Source organism: Bemisia tabaci, chromosome 8, assembly GCF_918797505.1.
Source record: "Bemisia tabaci chromosome 8, PGI_BMITA_v3".
Taxonomy (NCBI): Eukaryota; Metazoa; Arthropoda; class Insecta; order Hemiptera; family Aleyrodidae; genus Bemisia; species Bemisia tabaci.
The window spans coordinates 22425417-22446896 of record NC_092800.1 but is presented as its reverse complement, the minus strand read 5'-3'; the positions used below and the strand labels follow the sequence as shown (position 1 = coordinate 22446896).

Sequence of the window (21480 nt, the reverse complement as noted above, 5' to 3'; positions counted from 1 at the left end):
GCTAATTTTTTATGAAAATAAGATATTAGTTTTCCACGTGGAAAGAAAAATTGCATTCGGCTAGAATTTTCCTCACTGAAAGAGTGGGGAAATCCTTGAAAAATGCAATTCTTCTCTTTACAAGTGAAACCACGATTTGATTTAATATAAATAAAATGCGAAACGCAACCTGAAAAACTTAAAACTTCCCTTCTGCTATTTCTCCGTCCGGACAACATGTTACTGCTGAAAAAGGACAGTGCTTGACCCTTCGAGAAATAATATCGTAAATAATAGAATGATACAATTTTTCAAACGTCCGTGCATTGCACTGCATCAGTCTCAATTGAAGGCGCTTTTTCTTTCCACGGGTCAGACTTTGATTTTAACTTCGATTCCCACACCTCATCCCTCTCTCTCTCTTTCCGGATTTGGACTTTCACCATCTGAATATTGTTATTAATGGAGTGATGCAATTATTCAAGCTGTCGTGTGTTCCACGTATCATCACTCTTAATTGGACCGCGTTAAGCAGAAAGGAACCAAGCCACATCAGCTATTGCCAAATTTAACCGGGCAATTTAATTTTTTATAATAGGACGTTTGTACGGATTCCTTTGAAAATTTTAACGCATTTGCTTCGTGCTATTCAAAAAAGTTACTGAAATTTGCATAAAAATTCGCGTACCCGTTTCCATGTAAAAAATTGAATCTCCCGCTTAAATTTGGCAATAACTGATGTGGCTTGGTTCCTCTCTGCTTTAACGCAGTCCAATTAATGGATTTCTCCCCCTTAAGAAATATAGATATCATATTAAGCTGTAAACGATTCAAAATTGGTGAATAAAGACAGAATTTTTAATTATCCTAAAGTAATTTAAGAAATTTTTTCCACATGTTTACCAAAGTATCTCGAAATTAGAGATTTCTAGTATCGATATTTTTTCTCCGCATTTCACCCTAAGACGTATAAAATAGAATCATCGAAATCATCGGATGGACGCCATGAGGACGTCATAGCAAACCGGAAATGAGCCGAAATGCTCAACATTGACGAAAAAATATGATTTTTCACAAGTGACTCAAAGCATCTTAACATCAAACTCTTCAAATTAATAAATTTCTAACTTAATTTGTACACAATTGAATCATCATTACTTTTCTTATCCTCGTCGGTTATACGATTAAGGACCTGATGGCAGACCGGAAATAGGCCGAAAACGACGATTCTTTACATTTTCCTCTGTACACCTCAGAATCAGACGCTTAAACTATGTACATTTTATTCCTATAGCTCAAACTCAAGATGTATAAAATCGAATTATCAAAACTTTAATATTCTCATCGGTCGGTTGAGGTTGAGGACCTTTCAGTAGGACGAAAATGGGCCGAAAATGCTAAAATGGACGGCAAAAAGAGATTTTTTACATGTTTCCCCCGGAATTTCGACATCCAATGCTCTTAGTATTCATATTTTTCCCCCATTTCAACCTCAAGATATGTAAAATCAAATTATCAACACTTCCTCATTCTAATCGGACTTCTTGTGCGGGTTGCGGACAAATTTTTCATCCCCGCAAATTTAAATTTTACCGCCACTATTCAAATCTGGAACATTACCGCCGGCGCGAATGGCGCGTCATGAATGACGCATGCGCAGATCAGCTACTGAGTTGTCTGTTTGTTTACATTGTCGAGTGAGGTTATTATTGGGTTATTTGTTATCTCTCAGATATCTTCTTTGATGTAACTGTCTTTTATTTTGCCCCAAAAAATTGATATTTCACTAACTATGTGTATTAAACGTCGGTTGTAAGTGTGCTGAAGCTATCCGTTTTGAAGTAAAATCAATCTGTACAATGGCTGCAACCTACGAAGAATTTATCCAGCAGAACGAAGAGAACGATGGAGTCAGATTTACCTGGAACGTTTGGCCTTCAAGTAAATTAGAAGCCACTAGACTTGTGGTGCCAGTTGGATGTCTATATCAGCCATTAAAAGAAAGACCAGGTATGTTGTTCTGAAATTTAATTTTAGCTCCTTTTACTTTCAGTAGGTAAGACCTCTTCGACAGGGTCGACATAAATTCAATCATTGCATCATTCTACCGTGTCCCTCCGATTTTGACATGATTGCTTCCCCTGAATTTTGGAACGTACAGACTCATCAATTTTACATATAATACAACTTAATATATGTTAGTTGAGAGCAAATGATTTAATAAATACATTTACAACCGTATGGAATCACCTTATCTAGGTACTTAGAAGGGTAACATCAGCGAGCATCTAAAAGGCTACAGTTTTGAATACGATCTGCCCCAGAACATAAAATTAGTATATCCTACATGACACCTACTCCTCAGGCAGCCCAGTTTATGTGCTGCTCCTTTCCATTCAGGTAAGGTTCCTTGCTTTAGGTTGTCTACAGAAGGTGGGTGAGTGGTGGAATGCATGTACAATTTCTAAGTCACCGTAAGCAAACGCAGGCTTACTTATTGAAAATCATGACAAAGCCGGGACATACAGCAAAAAGTATTGCACTCTTTGCTAAATTCTTATTCTCATTGGTTGAAAGGCCGATGTACTTTTCCATGTTGAGACTAATTTGGAAGGTGGCTGCCTCGGCTGAATCTGAAAGTAACCATCTTCTGTATTTTCTTAATGATCATCACCTATGATGGGCACACTCCCAGCTATATTTACCTGCTTATGGAAAGTTTGTTTCAAATTTTCTTTAACAGTGAAGTCCAACAGGTATCCTAGAATATATTATAATTATTAAAATAGTGCAACTAAAGTGTGCTTCATTCTTAACATGCTTTTTTCTCTCATTTTAGACTTGCCGCCAATCCATTATGACCCAGTTTTGTGCACTCGCAATACTTGCCGAGCAATTCTAAATCCCATGTGCCAAGTTGACTTTCGAGCCAAGCTATGGGTTTGCAATTTCTGTTTTCAACGAAACCCTGTAAGTACCTCATTAACTTAGAGCTGGGGAAAGAAAAGAAGAGGCAAATGTCACGCCCGAAAATTGCACCATTCAACAGATATTTCAACATGCTAACCAATGGGCCAACTGATGATTGATGCATCCAGACTGATGTGACTTTTGTCTCCTCTTTTCTTTCCCCAGTTCTAGTTCTATCCTGGATATTGAGTATGTATGAACTGCGCTGACTAAAAATGTTCTCATTATTGAGAGGCACTGTGATTAATGTGAGCAGCAGTCACAAGACTTAGTTTTGTTTCCTTTCCTATTTCAATACCAAGTATTTCATATGCACATCTTAAGCTCCAACTGAAAAAATATGTTTTTTGTAATCGTTTAACAAATTTTGCAAGCAAGAACTTTTGTCTAGAACTTGAATTAACTGCAATTATAATATCGATGGCCAAAGTACAGAACGATGTACCTCCATTGCAGTGTTTCAAAATTCCCTCTCTTATTTTTTTTTTTCAAAGAGGAACAAGCTGTCTTTACAGCTTGAAATTTATACACAATATTTTGCTAACAGAAAAAAATAATGAGAAAGGTTTTAAGAAATTATGTTGATCACATGTCTAAAGGAAAAGTAAAGTATGATAGGAAGTCTGCAACGTTGCAGAGGGAGATTTGTGGTTTCGCACTTTAGTCATCGATTCGCTATGAGACGAAGACTTTTTCACTGATTTAATAATTGGGCAGTATCTCTGATTAGTTATCTGCTTAAGCTATCCTGAAGCAAAAAACAAAAAATTGATAATTTACCTTTTTCGTTTTTACTCTCTTGTTCCTGTTTAGTTTCCTCCTCAGTATGCGGCTATTTCAGAGCATCATCAACCAGCAGAGCTTGTCCCGACATTTTCGACCATCGAATACACCATCACTGTGAGTATCTTGTCAAGAAGATTTTCCGATCTCATTTTTTAGTCTTTTTTAAGCTAGTTAGCTGGACAAAAATAGTTTTCTTCTAATTGTATTTTTCCCTCCTGCACTTTTACTTTTCTAATTTATATAAATACCTTTCAATAAATGTAATACATTTCAAATTGCCCTTGAAAAAGTCAAGACTCTCTCTGAGAAAGTTACTGTACGACAAGAGTTTCTAAAAGCCTGATGCTTAGTTGTTTGTTTTGCTTCTTAACCGACAACGATAATCTTCTTTCCGCAATTACAGACAGGAATTTGGAAATACCTACCTCCAATTTTCCTTTTCAGTGAATTTGATCTTGTATCAGTGTCCCAACTTTACTGGAATATTTTAAGAACCAACTTGTCTAGCAAACCTAAGTTTTAGGAGCCTTCCAGTCATTTGGGGGCCAAAACTTGTTTTTCATACATATTAACTACCTACCTATTACAGTATCACAGCTGAGCCTTTAGTAGTATAGCCTCCATTGTGCATTTAATTTAGTGTAAAACCAATTTTCTTATGATATTTATCGAAGCTCGGCATTTTAAGATCTTTCTCATCAATTTAAATGGATGATCAAAGGTTGTTTAAATATAAATGATTTACTCTAATTTTTCAGCGAGCTCAGTGTATGGAGCCCATATTTCTGCTGGTAGTGGATACTTGTCTTGATGATGAGGAATTAGGAGCCTTGAAAGATGCCTTACAGATGTCCCTGAGTCTTTTACCTCCAAATGCTCTCATCGGAATCATTACATTTGGAAGGATGGTCCAAGTAAGTTCAATTTCCTTCTTCAATTTCAAGTAATTCCTGTAAAAGGGATAGATTTCGGGAAGCAGGTGTAAGTGAATTATAGGCAAGCATAGTACACAAGTGCTAAAATCATTGTCTTAGATTGATTATATAATTTGGGGGTCTGTCATATGATTTTCTGTGCCTATTTCTACTCTTTGATGCATGGCCCTGCCCTTTTTCCTATTTTTATAACTTGTTTTATTTATAATACAACTTGTGATGTTAGGATTTGGAACTTGAACCTCTGTAACCTGATGAAGGTTCATGATAACATCACAGCATCTGGAATGTGCTTATGATGTGCAATAACACCATTCGTATGTTGAGAAGTTAAAAGGGCTAAACCAAAATTCAGGCCTGATATGAATTTTTAAAAGCAGGGAGAATGGTTGTACCCAAAAAATTCAAATTAGATTATTTATCTGCAAAACCCATATATATATAATTTAAATTTTTCCATTACTATTTCTTATAGGTGCATGAATTAGATTGTGAAAAGTGTTCCAAGAGTTATGTTTTTCGTGGAACGAAAGATTTGACGGCCAAGCAGTTACAAGATATGTTGGGAATAGGGAGACATTCTGCTGCAGCAACATTGCCTCAACAAGGCCGACCTAGTCAGCAAACTCCTCGGCCACATAATAGGTTTGTATTTACCAATCCCACTAAAAATTGTCATAAGTCTTCTTTTTTCTCTCTCTTTTCTGGGCCTTCAACAATGCACCGTATTCAGGTTATTATTTTGTTCACAATCTTCAATTATACCGCCACCAACATTTTGAAATTTTATTCTGTCCCATAAATTTTTTACGAGCTTTAAAGGTTTGGAAACCAAATATCTCATGGCACCACTGAGCCTCCTCATAAACTGCCCATCGTTTTGAACATTGCCATACTTCTAAAAGGTAGTGCATAAAATGAACAGAGGCGCTTGCCTTGCCGATTTGCAAAAAAAAGACCATCGCAATTAAGCCCTCAATTGCGTAAATCCCAAGTCTCATAATATTTGTCTCTACTTTCCAGATTCCTGCAGCCAGTACATGAATGTGATATCAATTTAACGGACCTCCTTGGAGAACTACAACGAGATCCTTGGCCAGTTCCTCAAGGAAAACGATCATTGCGCTCCACTGGTGTAGCTTTATCAATAGCTGTTAGTTTATTAGAGGTAATAATATGTAGCCTTTCTTTTCGTTCCTGTTTGTGATGTTCGATTATGTGTTTATGGCATTACTTATGAAACAACCTTCCGTGCAGGTTTGTGGTATGATATTCTTACTATTGAATCACATCCTCACCTTAAATCCATGTAATACAGAAAATTTTAAAATTATAACACAAGCATTAGCTCTATATCTAGAAAAATGAATGTGTTTCTGAAAAGGGCTTTTATGTTGATCAGCATCAAATGTTCATGAAAGTAATTTCCATAAATCATTCGTTTCAGGGTGTAAAGTCAGCAGGTTAACAAGTTATTACCGCTGATGGGGTAAAGTAATATACAAAAATATGTTGAACAATAATAAAACTATGAAAAATATATCCATGTAATTAAAATGGAAAGACTGCAAACATTTCTAAAGAAAAATTTGCCCAAGCACCCTCTAAGAATCCTAAAATTTAAGCAGGTAAAATTCTGCGAAGGAGCCTTAGCCTCCTAAACTATTATTTTTGTTTTGATGTGGACAGACAGAAGGAGATGAAGTTTTTTAATGAAGGTTCTATGCATTCATTCCCATCTAAGTTTTCTCTAAGTATTAACACATTTTTTCCTTAACTCTTTTTCAGTGCATGTACCCGAACACAGGAGCCCGCATTATGCTGTTTGTTGGTGGTCCGTGTTCACAAGGTCCCGGTCAAGTGGTCAATGATGATCTGAGAGAACCAATACGCTCTCATCATGACATACACAAAGACAATGCGCGATATATGAAAAAGGCCATCAAGCATTATGAAGGACTAGCAATGCGTGCTGCAGGCAATGGACACTGCGTTGATATTTATTCTTGCGCTCTTGATCAGACCGGTTTACTTGAGATGAAAAGTTGTTGCAATGCCACTGGGTGAGCATAAGTACAATCCTTTCTCTGATTTATGATAAAGACTGGTTTAAAAAATAGTAATGCCATTTTTTACAGAGCATTTTGTTCACTAGATGTTTTTAAGCTCATATCACAGCAACAATATGCAATAGACTTTATGCTTCCAGCTTCGCAACAGCACAAATTAGAGGCCAACACTTGGCATCACACGGTATTCCTTTAACATGTTGATTACTGAGCGCCTGACTCTTGGGGTTTCTGTGGCATCTCATGTACATTTTTTTTTATTTCTTCCAATACATTTCAATGATAGTTACTCTTCCAAACGTTCTAAATACATTTTTTTTTAAAAGTAAATTAGGGAGGAAGATTTTTAAGGATAATTATTTCTCTTTTGAATTGGCTGAAAAACGAACTTTTTTTTGAGGCATTATTCAAGTCTCTTCAATTTACTTCTTTTAATTTTGTCCACAGAGGGCACATGGTCATGGGAGATTCGTTTAATTCATCACTATTCAAACAGACCTTTCAAAGAGTTCTTGCTAAGGACAACAAGGGAGACTACAAAATGGCTTTCAATGGAACCCTGGAAGTCAAACTCTCGCGAGAACTGAAAGGTGAGCCCTTACAGATAATTTATTTTTCTATTTCTTCTGATTGTTTGATCTGAAATAGGTTACCCAATTTTTATTAGTTTTTGAGACGTAAGTATACTCCTGCTGTAGGTTGGGGTAAAATAATTTCTACTAAGTTCCTACATCCAGTTAAATTCGTTTTTTCAAAATCTAGGTAGTTATTCTTAAAGTAAAATTTTATCTCGGAAAGAAAAATCTGTAAACTTACCTGATGAAATTTGACCAGAATTTTTCCATTCCAAGGAGTTCTCATAACAATGAAAGACTTACCTGAAAACGTTGCACTGTAGACCTTTAAACGTTAATTAACAATGAGCCATTTTTCTTTAAATTATAGCAAATGCATTTTTTTTATTATCGTGTATTACATTCTTTTGCAGGATTAAATTATGTTTTCCTCTTTCCATTTGATTACTTGTGTATTGGAAAAGTGTAACTACTACTGGATTCATTCATCATTAATTAGCAATCATAATTTTGTGCTTTTCTCTTTAGCCATGGGAGCAATTGGACCTTGCGTCTCCCTTAATATAAAGAATGCAAACGTGTCGGAAAACGAAATAGGATTAGGAGGAACATCTCAGTGGAAAGTTTGCTCTTTCAACCCGAATACAACACTGGCTTTCTATTTTGAAGTTGTGAATCAGGTAGTCATTCAGATCATATAAAAATAATCTAAATGAAAAAAAGAGAAAATAAGACAACGAAAAAGTTCATATCAAAAATACAACTGTGTTATCCTACTTTTTGATGTAACAGAATGTCAATATTTGCACTCTCAAGGTGCTGACTTAAAAAGGAAAAGTGGTGAAATAAGTAGTGCTTATTGTCTTTAGTATGCATTCCGTTCAAAAACCTACAAAGATAGATAAATTAAAAAACATTGGGAATTTTGTATCCAAAAACTCAATATCATGATCTTATTTCCTGTTTCAATAAACCTGCAACATTTACTGTGTCTGTGTGCTGACTTGTAAAGGAAAAGTAGAAAAAGATAGTGCTTAAAGTCAGTAATATGCATTCTGTTCAAATACGTTGGAATATAGATGTACATTTTAATTATCAAGTAAAAATAGAGTAACAAAACTGCAATATTGTTGAATATTAATGAATATGAACTTTGTTTTCCAGCATACAGCTCCGATACCACAAGGAGGAAGAGGTTGTATTCAGTTTATAACTCAGTATCAGCATTCAAGTGGCCAAAAGAGGATTCGCGTAACAACTCTAGCCAGAAAGTAATTAGTATTTTTTTTCTTTTTTTCTTTTAATCTCATTGAATTATAAAAATATAAAAATCAAACAGAAATCCAAGAAATAATTTATTCTGAAGATGTATTCCCTTCAGTTGAGACAAAAAAATTTCTCAATGAGCCAGGAGCTCGAAAAATTCTGCAAATGCTCGCTAGAAAGTACCATTGCCATTGAACCTTGCCATACCACTGGGAAGCACGTATGGTATTATAAGGCACTTATTTCCTGCTTGCTTTTCCAAAAAATACAAGAAGTATGTGCCAAAACACCAGAGCATTGAACATGGTAAAATAAGTTTCATGATAGGAGAGTATTGTAAGGAGAAATTACACCAACTACATATTTTGAACTGCCTAGTTGTGAAAGTGCCTTTATTCTTCTATTCGATGTATCTATTGTCTGGCCTTGGTTGTTACTTTGGAAGGTTATGAACTTACCAAATGTTCTAAAGTAAAATTATTCACAGTTTGGAAACAAGGCATTTTAAGAAAAGGAACCTATTAAGTGGATTTTCTTCCAGTTGATGCAATTGTATCGTAACTCAGATATCAATCCTTGTAATTCGTTAAATGTATGAAAAAGTGATTTTTTTTATTTGCAAGTATTGAAAACAGATTGATCAATACAGTCAAACCTCACCGAGTCAGAACCCGCATACAGTTGGAAACCCAGCCAACTCGGTAATAATGGCCTAGTCCTGCTCTTTCAAAATAAAATCTGCTTACCTCGGAAACCCCTATAAGTTTGAAGGAATCCTCGTTCTAATGCATTCTGCGGTTTGACTATACTGATTTCTTTTTCTTATTCTTTTCTTCCTGTGTATATTTATAGAAGTAGGATTCACAGCAGTTAGAAGCAACTGATTCAATTTTGAGCTTTCAAATTTCATTATCTAGTGTAAAATAGCAGACATGTTATAATTTTTAATCATATAATATTTTCCTTACGTCTTTTTGAAACTTAAAAATATTCATTATCAAAAGAAAAATTACCGTCTTTGGGCTGTGTAAAAGAAAACTAGGTTCCTCTGATTGGCTCTCTTGGCTCACTCTTGGCTCTTTTGATCAAGTTCGATCTTCTGTCCACAGTTGGGTTGACTGCGCAACAAATATTCACCATGTTACAGCCAGTTTTGATCAAGAAGCAGCTGCTGTAATCATGGCTCGCACCGCTGTTTTCAAGAGTGAAAGTGACGATGGTCCTGACATCATGCGATGGGCAGATAGGATGCTAATCAAGTTGGTGGGTATCGACTTTCCCCTTATTTTCTATGAACCCCTAAAGAAGAAAGTCTCCTCATCATGTCATGAATTATGGAAGGAAGGATTAATGTGTTAACCACCAAAGACCGGCAGACTGTGATCCGCAGAGGTCACTGTGGCCGATTACATTAGCTTATATATGGCTTCTAAAAAATGTATTCAAATGTGTCTAGGCTTCTGCAAAATTTGATTACACATCAGTCAAAGAATTTTAATCAGCCGCCCCACTTGAGACTTGGACATTTTGGTCACTTGTGACGGTCATGGTACATGTATGGTTTCACTTACCATCTCAGCTTTGTATTTATTTGATGAATAATTTAGGAGCTTCACGGATAAAGGGCCCACATCGAAAATCCCTTTTTGAGAAAAGTGCATTTGAAATATTACCAATTGTCGTTTTTTCATTCTAGGGTGTATAAACTTTGATCTAAGTGTCTAATTCTCAATATAAGTCACTGCCAGTGGCCAGAAAGGAATAATGAACTCATCAAATTTATTTTCCACAAAAGCAATTTTTCGATTTGTGCCCTTTTTTTGGGCAGTTACTCAATTGATTTGTTTCCTCCAACAAATTTTGCCTTTTTTCTGAAAAATAAATAAATGAAAGTTTAAACGATGAATGCACCAGAAATTGTTTAATTTATTATTTAAAAACTGAGAAGAAAGGAGGGGGAAAACACTGAATTTCCACAAGTTATCCTGTTTACTTTCAATTTCCAATTTCTTAAATAAATAAACAATCTACGCCTAAAAATATGAGAGTCCAGGCAAATAAAATTGTGAAAAATCTCAAAATCATCCAGCGCCGAAGAGGTAAACAAGTGGCAAACCTCAGCCATTTTTATTGTCAACTCTCTCTATATTTGAAGATTCCAACCAGGCTCTGTCTCTGTTTTTCATGTACTGTAAAACTCATTTTTACCTATCTTTATGTTGCAGTGTCAAAAGTTTGGAGAATACAATAAAGAGGATCCAAATAGCTTCAGGCTACCAGAAAACTTCAGTCTTTTCCCTCAGTTTATGTATCATTTGCGACGATCTCAGTTTTTGCAAGTATTTAACAACAGTCCTGATGAAACATCTTTCTATCGACATGTTCTCATGCGCGAAGATTTAACGCAAAGTTTAATAATGATTCAGCCAATTCTGTATAGTTACTCGTTCAATGGTCCTCCAGAACCAGTATTATTGGACACTAGCAGCATACAGCCAGATAGAATTCTTCTTATGGACACCTTCTTCCAGATTCTGATATTTCATGGCGAGGTGAGTAGCACTGTAATTTTTATTTTTCTTGCTGTCATAGTCATCTTTTTCCTGCTATCAGTGTCATCTTTTTCCTAATTTTGAATTCTCGATAGTCGCAATTACATTCCTCCCTTTTTTCATTCCTTTCCTCTTATTTTTTGTAGTCTTTGATAAGGGCCTAGGCCCTGTATGTCCAGCCATTATTGTATCAGGTAGCTCAGGCTTACATCTAAGTGATGAAATAACGTAAAAATTTGTCTGTATCTTTAAGATGCAAATTTTTGCAAGTGGATTTGGTTGACTTTTTCAAGGAACATTTTTTTTTCAATCCAAACCTTTAGGTTGAAAATTGTATAATCAATTCTGATAGGCCTAATTCCAACAATGATACAACAGTCATCTATTTAAAAAATTAATCAAATCTAGTCAGGAAAATTTGCTGAAGGTCAGTGGTCTCTTTTGTAATATTTTGAATTTTGTACCTATTTAATCAAGACCTCAAAAGTGGCAGGTTCAATCTTACTATTTAAGTCGGAGACAAACAGTTGTTACAACATTTTTATCGTTCGACCAAAGAAAGAAGTTGCAACAAACTTAACATGTATCCCTCAGACATTTTGTCTTTCAATCTAAGCCCCCCTCTCCATCACTACTAGACATATCAGGCATGATTTAAAGTTACATGATCTGAAATTTTGTGCCTAGGATGTTTAAAGCAGTTTGAACGGAAACACCATACTGGCATTTCAGACCAACTGCCCCATAACTTTTATCCAAGCTTAGTTTTGTCCTCCTCTACCAAAGAAATTAAAGCCATTCTATTGAATCCCATTTGTCCAAGGGCAAGAATAATTAATTATACTATTTATTTTTTTAAATTAATCTTTTTGTAATCAATAACTAAGTTCAAAAATTAAAGAGCCCAAGATTTTTTGAACACTCAATTACTTTTATGTAAAAGTACATCGGAAATAAATATGTTAATCATACATTTTTTCCAGTTTTTATAAATTAAGCTAATTCTTGATCATTTGATGTGTTTACATTTTTTTTTTAATTCGGATTTTTTGTTTTCTCTTTCTTGTGGTTCAACAGTAATTTTTTCCTCTTCTTTTTTTTCCCATTTATAGACTATTGCCCAATGGAGAGCTCTGAAGTATCAAGATATGCCAGAATATGAAAACTTCAAACAACTTTTGCAAGCTCCTGTCGACGATGCGCAAGAAATTTTGCATACCAGGTTCCCCATGCCGAGGTACATCAACACCGAACAAGGTGGCTCACAGGTACCTTTTTTTTCATACACATTTTTTCATCGCCAAAGTATCAGGTTCAAGACTTTTTAGCAAACACCATCAATTGAATAATCATCGTCTCCTGCACAGAGGAACGTATCTGGTTTGGATCATCCCTGTACTTTATATGAACGTTTTATTCTTTTATAGGAGATTGGTCTCATCAATTTTCCTAAAATTTCCTAATTTTTCTTTATATTTTTGAAAAAAAGGCATCAAATTTTTCAAAAAATTAAAATGATAGTTTTCCGATGAGACAATAAGTTGTTTAGTGTTTACCTATACAAATTCTGATAAGCACTGACAGTACCGACAAGATAAGTTTCTTTGTATGAGAAATGACAAAATTTCACCCATTTATAGTGGAATTTTTCCTATTTTCACCACCTGTTGTACAGAATCCTGTACTATCACAAACTGAAAATGTTGATTTGCAAATTATGGAAGTCATACGGACGTATTTATGCTGAAAGGAACTATGTGCATAGGTTTTGCGTGTAACATAGTTCCTTTTAGCATAATTACATCCATATTATGTAAGTCTGCTTGTTTCTCATCCCTTCTTGATCTTCCTCATTGCTTTTCAGAGAAAATTATTTCGACTTCTTCTATTTTCAGGCCCGATTTTTGCTGTCCAAAGTCAACCCATCGCAAACGCATAACAATATGTACACATATGGTGGGGTAAGTTGAAAATTTTTTTTGTTTCTACTGGAGAGAAAAATATTTCTCTCATTGTATGGCATTGCCATTTGTCAAGAGTTAGCATTTTTATCAAGGATTCCAAATGAAAAAGCACCATATACATACGTTTTTTGGCCGAGTAGGCGCAAAAACTGCCTTTTTTTTTAAAAAAGAGATATTGATTCCTCTTTTCCCCTCAGTCAAGCCGAAGTCATCCGCTAAATAGGTAGGGTCTTTTTTAAAAGGGGCAATGTAGACATGTTCATATTGCTGAACACAAAGTTCCTAAAAAATGCTCATTTTAGTAAGAAATTCCCTCTCATGATTCGTTTTTTTGTAAACAATTTACATCAAAACCAGTATTTTGATATGGCATCTCAATGTTTCCTTACTCGAAGTACAGGTTCACTTTAATTTTATTACCTTCTAGTTTTTATGATCATCAATTTTGTCTATTCTATTCTATCTATTTTATTGCAGGATGGAGGTGCTCCAGTACTCACAGATGATGTTAGCCTCCAAGTTTTTATGGAGCATTTGAAGAAATTAGCCGTATCGCCCAACACGTAAAATCCCTTCATGATCTTTATTTTTAAGAGTGATGGATTGTTCAAATGTTTTTAACTTTTCCCATACTCTTAGGTAAATTTGAAGTCCACAATCTAGTAAACAATCTGCACTTGTGAATCAAATCATACTAGCTTTAGATTAATTTAAATTTATCTTCTTTTGAACATGTATGCTTGTCAAATCTACATCAATGCCTTTATTGAATCAATACTTTTAAAAAGGGCGGAAGTCCATTTTTAAAAACCATTTTTCGTTTTTGGATTTTCGAACTTTTTAGTTGTCTTACCATTTTACCCAAGAGAGTAGTGGTAATCTGCCTCATGGATGATGAGTGACAGGCTCCTCGAAATGAACATTTTACATAGAAAAGGGTCAAAAATGCAAAAAAATGAGTTTGAAAAATTGGACTTTCGCCCCTTTCATAATTACTGATTCTACTATTATTTCATTGAATGGTATTTTACACTTTAAACCGAATCTTTTCGTAGAATTTTTAAGAACCCCAAAAAGCTGAAACTTCTAAAGAGTTCTCATCAGCACTGTTGAATTTATACTTCTTAGTTCTAAAATCTCCATTTTCAAGAACCTTTTTCATAAGATTTTACTCAAAGTTGAGAAAAAGTAGCTAAAACCAAATATTGTAATTTAACTTTTATTTATTAAATTCAGCCAAAGCGAAAAGGTTGTGGGTACGGCAAATTGGGAGGTTGATTAATAGTTTCCAAGTTTAAGTTAATATTTGATATGACTTAGCATTTAACACTGTGGCTATTTTCTTTTTTACTGAGCTTCAGAATTGTTTGTTTTTCTCCGTACTGGTTTCTATTTAGATATGTTCATAAATTATTAATCGATGATTAATCTAATGTTTTGTCAGAAATCTAAAGCTGAAAATTTAACCCAGGGAAAGTTTTCCCCTTGTCTTTCATTGATTATTTTCTTTTTCTTTATCTCTTTCTCTGCTCAGGGAAGTTTGGTTTAGTCATTTCATCTTTAGCATTGATGTTTTCTCATATCAGTATTTTCAAGAATTTGTAGTATTACCGCATAGATTAAAAGTGAGTGAGCGAAGGCTGAATTATCAAGCCTGTCAGGGGTGAAATATATAGTGAAATTATATATCTATATTTAGTGAAATTTAGTTATTATCAGTATTAATTTGAAGCTTTAACTTTCTTCTCACCTCTTGAACTGCTTTATCATTTTACAGTATGATTATTCTTTCAACTCATATAGTTTTTCCCATGAAGCAACTGTTTTGCTTCACAAAAGTTCTATTCTAAATGAACGTTGTAAGTTTAGCCCCAATTATTGAAGTCCAGCCCACCAGTATTTTATTTTTAGTGAATATTCTTTTTAGAAAAAGTGTTGAATATAAAGTCTTGTTGTTTCAGTCATGCATAATAAATGCTTATTTATTTGATGATTAAATTATTCGTTTGAAACTTATCCTATTTCTTCCTTAGCTCCCAGCATTTTTCACAAATTTTAACAGTGTGAAGATTTTTACGATTCTTTATCAGATATTTTCTGAATTTAAGGAACAAAAAAAGAAGAAGAGTTGAATACATAGCCTTCATCAGATTAGATACCAAGATGGAGACATTAAAAGGGAAAATTCACTCTAAATGAGGTTTTTCAATTACTTGTAGAGAGTAATATTATTCTCTAGAATCAAGCATCCATGGCTACGATGGAATATAAACATCTTTGTCTCCCAAAATTCACCTCTCACTACAGTGTTTTCACCAAATGACTACATTTTGCAATAGAGAGTCAATATTTCTGATTTCCGGGCAAAAAATGAAACAAGAGTACACTGGGTGATGAGAAGGGCTCTTGAGTACATTTCATCTTTAAAGAGACTCTGTAGAGAATGAGTCGGCCGCTTAGATTCTAAGAGGGTCGGCCATTTGAAAATTCTCGAGACGATGAAAAGTTTTCGTCATGAAAATCAAAAGAGGACCAGCCACCGGCGCATGGTGGAAAGAATCAAAAGGAGAGGTCGGACAAAGCTTGGAAAGTTTAAACGCTTATAACTCCGTTCATACAAAACTTCGATGTTCTAAAAGTTGTTCCATTGGTTTTCTCGTTGAATTATCTTCTAGAAGCACCCCTTGAAATTTAAAACAAAATAAAAAGAAATAATCATCAAAATGTGTAGTTTTAGTCTAAAATTTCATGTCCGACCTCTCCTATTGACTCGATCCACTGTGCGGCGGTGGCCCAAATCATAATCCTTTAGGTGACTCTAACCGGCCCACCAAAAATGTACGAGGACCCAGGAAATTCTGGAACATATCAGTTCTTAAAGTGGGCCAATTTACGTATGTGTGCCAAATAGCAAAATGCAGTCCAAATGATTGCGCTATTACATCGCTGAACAGTGAGGAAGTCGTTTCACGCGCATGCTTCTATTTAGAATTATTTATATATATATGATAAAAATATGTAAGTGAAGAGAAGAAAATTACTTGGGTTTTACGTAATGTTTTATCATTCGAAATGGCAATACTTCCAACAAACTGTACAAAAACTTCAAAATTTTAAGTTGAAAACCGCTGACACCGCAAGTTTGAGCAGTCGCATCAAACATAGTGCGGCCAGCGCGGGGCTGGCGCGCACGGCGCGGAACGGATAGTAGCGCCTTACGAGACCGCAGGATACTTCATGCATTGCGTGTACAGCGCGCCGCGCACGGTAGCGCCTTACAAGTCTGCAGGATACTTCATGCATTGCGCGTATACTACGGAGCGTGCTTAAGTCGTTGAAAAGTCGTATTTTCTTGAAAGGTTCATTATTAGTTATTTATTTTTTTGGTGGCAAAATCATCCAAACGGGAAAACTTGTAGGAATCCAAAAGTTAATTAGATACATTTATAAGCGGACAACTGAAACTGAGCGCAAGAATACGCTTAGTCTCTAAATTTCAAAATTATCGGAGAAGCTATGACAGAATAATTTAATCTGCTCGGTGACTGTTATTTTATGAGAAATGCTGCGATATAACGTAACAAGGCGCTTTATTTTTTCATATCAGATTTTTTTTTCTTTTTTTAACAAAATACTGTGTATTAAGCTCACCAAGCACTTTCATATGAAGTAATCCAATTTGCTAAAACAAATACTTTATCGGAAGGAAGGAGCACAGCCATCATTTTAGAGCATGAAGGGCTTCAAAATTGAAGTAGGTAGGCAGTCAACATATATTAGCACAAGAAATTGCTGAAAAAACATTTATCATGTAATCAAGTCTCTTAAGATTATGACAGCACTGTCTCTGTTTGTTTTATTTTTCGGAGGTAACAAAAATTTCAATCAAAAATTCAAAGTAGGTATCGTTCTCGATGCTTACAAAGGATTTAGGTCATAAAGAAGTCGAAACAAGTTTAGGTGAGAATGGAAAGATTTTTTCTTTTTATTATTATTATTAACAATGTTTCTGAAGGTTATCATCTTAGACAATTCTTTTACAAATTTACAAAAATGCATTTTAGTACGATGTAAGTTGATAGGTTCAAGCTACCTTGCATGATCACAGTTGATTTTGATGAGTACCTAACACACGTTAAGGAAGACTATAATTCGTAAAATTGTTTTAAGAACAATAAATTAATTTTAAGTATGATTTTGCTCTCTAGAATCTATCTGTTGATGATTCATTCTTCCAAAATAAAATAATGAGTGTAAATCCAGGGGACAAAAGAAAGGTAAAATCCTAAACTTAGGACAGGAGAAATAAACAATGACAAGTTTTGAAAACAAACAAATTATGGTTCACAATGTGTATAAAAAACATGGCAACGAGATGAGAATCGTACTTCACTATATATACATACATTTACACTTTATATCATTCAATTCAGTGTTGTGATTTACTGTCGTAGGCGAAGAATTTCCGGCGAAGATGTTCTGGGTATTTTGCATACTTCTGTTCTGGGTATTTCGCATACTTCTGGTAATATTTCTGCTGGTATTTTGGCACCTTGAGGTTTGTTGGCACCTGCAAAACAACATAACAAATGAATTAAAGTGACGAATTACCAAAAAGCAAAAGATAAGATTACATACCATAGTTTAAGCCATTTTTAAGCCGTCGGGGTGCCCAATTTATCACCTGGACTGTGACATGTGTTGCCAGTGAGGAAAGTTTTTCGGACTCGGAAAAAAATTTAAAACAAGCAGTGAACTCCAACACAATGTGTTGATAAGGCGCGTCATTAACTCGCACATATCAACCCCTTTAGTTTTCGTTTACAGAGATTTCAAAAAAGGCAAGCAGCACAACAAGAGAATTAACGATCCAACAGTGCAAGGTCAACGAGGCACCTTGACGAGACCGTGTATTGTAAATCTAGAAAGCTATTCGAACAAATTTAAGTTTTTTGATCTGCCTTAAGCAAAATCTTATCAGATTCTTGAAGAAAAGTGCTACGGAAAAATTTAAGCGAAGAAAGGAAAAATTCTGTCGAACTCCTAGAAGATAAAGTCGATTTAAAGGTATTTTTGGGCTAAAATACCCAAATCACCGGTATTATAAATCCCGTTATATTATTGAAAAGAGATTTATACTCGATATAAATGCAATTGTATTAAATATGTCTTGATTTTTTTATTTTAAACGTCTTTTCATGCAAAGAAGCTTAACCATGTCCATGCTGTATTCATTCATGAATTGAATGTAAGCAATCCACATCCCGAAAATCTACCGATTTGCCGTGAAATATTGCAGAAACTTGATATATCAGGTCGATGTACCCACTCTTTGAATTTACCAATCGATTTAGTGAGTGCACGTATGTGAAAGTCAAAATGCTATAGTCATTTTGGGTGCATTCATTTTTCATGAAACAATTGTAAGTAATTTCAATCCCGAAAAACCATACATTTTCCGTATAAAATCGAAAAAATCAAAATATGTCGACTCCCTGACGTGAAAATTAAATTCTACGTGTGAAAATACTTATGTATCGATATGCTGAACAGAATGCCCGCCTCTCCTCGTAATTTACAAACCGTTCCTATACTCATCTCAAAATTTTTCTCAGAGCTTTGTGTTATTATCAGCTTCCATTTAAACCCCGGTTTGATGGCCGAATCGGCTGCCCAAAAAGCAAGCCATTTTTGAAGGGCTCTATGAGAAATTCGTGATATTATCAGCTCTCAGGAAATCACCCCATGGGTAAAATTGCTGGTATAAATTTTCGAGAGCTTAAAATAATCGTATTCAAGAAACTAAGGCATTAAACTATGGAGTCAATTTCGTTTTAATAATGTAACGGGATTTACTTGTCTTCAGGTCAAAACTCATACAAGGAAGCCCCTTGCAAGAGGCTAATTTTTTGTAATTTCACTCAATTTTTTCTCCTTTTTATAATTGAATTGCTTGTCACATTCTGAGGTCAATCATATTAAATTGTAATTTATACATTTCTTTTTTTTCCCCTTCATTTTATTTTTTGTTTGGAGAAGTTTTGTTGATTTCTTCGGATTTCGAATACTGTAACTTCTCTTCTATTTGGCCGATTTTTATGAATGAGACCTCTTTTAATTCGTGTTTCAACGGAGAGTAAGGAAAAAATTGCTAAAAACTCGCGAAATAATTTTTTCGAAAATTGGGCGAATCCTAGCGTGACGGTGAAATGGTTAATGAAGCGTAAGTAATTGGGCGAGGAGCTGAGGATCCCGGCCTAGCTTGGCGACCGTCATTAGCTATTGTTCGTCGAGACGCCGCGCCGACGCAGTGATCAGGAGCGTGGGGAAGAGAGGGGTAAGTGGATTCCTGTATGAGCCACGTTTAGCTAATGGTCTAATGAGTCTCGAGGCTCATCACAGATTGCACTTACACAGATTGCACTGTATTTCTTAGTTTTAATAAGAAATAAAATATAATTCTGTAAAATTAGTAAATAAATACCAAGACAATTATTCAGGATGTCAAAGACTGACTGAAAACTTTTTATTAACCTCATATGATAAAAATATTATTATCAGCTGACACTGACATTGTTGTCAGATGAACAGCACTATCAGAGCACGGGTACCAACTTTTGAAAAGTATAACAGAGGTTTGGAGATCTGTCAAAGCAACGTTCTGAACAAAGCGGAGGAGTTAAATTCTCATTCCGAGAGTGCCGACCTGCTCAGCCATCCTCGAATCAATTCGCTTGATTCTGCTTATATATGCATATTTTAAATCAGCGCGTCGTACTCTTAGGCTTTTTTTAAGAAAACCAAGTAACGTAGACTCTTGGTATTCACTACACATAAACTAGAGAGCCCCAGAATGAGAAACAACTTTAAATCATAATTATTGACGGATAAATAAACTTTTTACACGCTTTGGAAAATCTCAGAAGTTCGCGGTAGTCACTTTTCGGTAAGGAACTAAGGGACTCGGTTATTGTATCGAGCAAGGTTCGAAACGATCGCAAAGGCGGTATACTACGTATACGCGCCAATAGAAATATAGGCCGGTTCACGCCATTCGTTTTCGGCTGTGTCCCTAACCCAACATTGAAGCACCACCACGAATAAGGCAAGCGTAGCCAACACAGCATGGAAATAGAGCAAGGGAAAGGACGCGTGTTGATGACGGCGCAGACATACAACTATTCGTACTTGATGGATGTCCGTGCTGTATCTGCAAAATTGAAGGCGCGATGGTGCGAGACGTGAACTCGTTATCCTCCGTTCTGTACTGCCAGTGAGGTTTCGCTCAGACTCGATAGAAAAGTCAAAATAAAAAAAAATGGCCGGTTCACGCCATTCTTATTTTCGGCTGTATCCCTCACCCACCCTTGAAGCACCACTACAAATAAAGCGAACGGAACCAACACCACATAGAAATTGAGCAAGGGAAAGGACTCGCGTTGATGAAGGCGTAGACATACAACTATTCATTCTTGATGGATGTCCGTGTTGCATCTGTAAAATTGAAGGCGCTATAGTGCGAGACGTGAACTTGTAATCCTCTGTTCTATCATTCTATGCTACCAGTGAGGTTTATCGCTCAGGCTAGGTAGAAAAAGTTTTAAAAAAACTAGGCTGGTTCATGTCTTTCCTATTATCGGCTGCGTTGACACTCGATTTTCCTTTTTTTTTCGATTTGATGTCTGATTCTTTTTCTTGGATTTTTTTGTAGACCTATTACATCTAAAGCTCATATGTACCGGTCCCATACAACCAATGGATCTAGTGTTAATACCAAGCCTCGGGTCAATTTAGTCCTGTTTTTTGCTTGTAAGGATTAAGAACTAAAATGTTTAAATTTTTCTTTTAGAATAAAAATTTCTTTAAAAGTAGTGGTATTTTAAGAATCTTTTTACGTAAATACCATACGTAATTTTTAATTACAAAACGCCAGGAACATTAGACGTTTTTTTAAAATAATAGGGTAATAAGAGAAAAGTAGCCTTGATACCTTGTGTACATGTTTTCATCAAAGGCCACATTTCACTACCATAGAGCACGATACTTTTGACGATGGTGTCAAGCATCGCATGATGCTTGTTACAGTGGTTGTGCGGTGGTCGCTTTTCTGACTTATATCCTAAAATTTTGGTTTAATATATGATCCATTGTTTTAAACCAAACGATACATCAAACCACTATCGCATACGATCCATGGACACGGAAACCCTTTTTGCCACGGACAACCAAACTTCATTTCACTGGGAAAAAAAAAAAAAAAAAAAAAAAAAAAAAAAAAAAAAAAAAAAAAAAAAACCATTGGATATAGAGTCCAGACTCTTGAAAACATTGACAAGAAAAAGCACTCTTGATTCAATCAGATTTAAGCTTAAATCAACAGGAAA

The 21480-nt window shown here is 35.2% G+C and overlaps 2 protein-coding genes across 2 annotated transcripts in view; one reads left to right on the top strand and one right to left on the bottom strand.

Moving 5' to 3' along the window:
• Window positions 1-1680: 1680 nt before the first annotated feature.
• LOC109032612 (protein transport protein Sec23A) lies at window positions 1681-15094 on the top strand. Its single transcript, XM_019044842.2, has 15 exons — window positions 1681-1989; window positions 2819-2949; window positions 3763-3849; window positions 4494-4649; window positions 5146-5315; window positions 5694-5838; window positions 6459-6733; window positions 7187-7329; window positions 7843-7994; window positions 8479-8585; window positions 9690-9843; window positions 10806-11132; window positions 12245-12400; window positions 13028-13093; window positions 13574-15094. Exons 1-15 carry the CDS (start codon window positions 1839-1841, stop codon window positions 13661-13663), a joined length of 2310 nt encoding a protein of 769 aa, XP_018900387.2. The 5' UTR covers window positions 1681-1838; the 3' UTR covers window positions 13664-15094.
• Window positions 15095-17051: 1957 nt separating this feature from the next.
• Window positions 17052-21480, bottom strand: part of LOC109032621 (uncharacterized) — a 68702-nt gene continuing 64273 nt past the window's right edge. The window contains exon 3 of the mRNA XM_019044852.2: window positions 17052-17666. Within this exon, the coding sequence (XP_018900397.1) occupies window positions 17526-17666 (141 nt within the window). The 3' untranslated portion in view covers window positions 17052-17525. The remainder of the gene's footprint in view (window positions 17667-21480) is intronic.

Excerpts from the sequence above, each read along its gene's own strand:
- LOC109032612 (XM_019044842.2), top strand. The coding sequence starts at position 1,839 with ATGGCTGCAACCTACGAAGAATTTATCCAGCAGAACGAAGAGAACGAT. Across the intron at positions 9,844-10,805 it reads ATAGGATGCTAATCAAGTTG|TGTCAAAAGTTTGGAGAATA; the intron begins GTGGGTATCGAC and ends TTTATGTTGCAG. Across the intron at positions 11,133-12,244 it reads TTCTGATATTTCATGGCGAG|ACTATTGCCCAATGGAGAGC; the intron begins GTGAGTAGCACT and ends TCCCATTTATAG.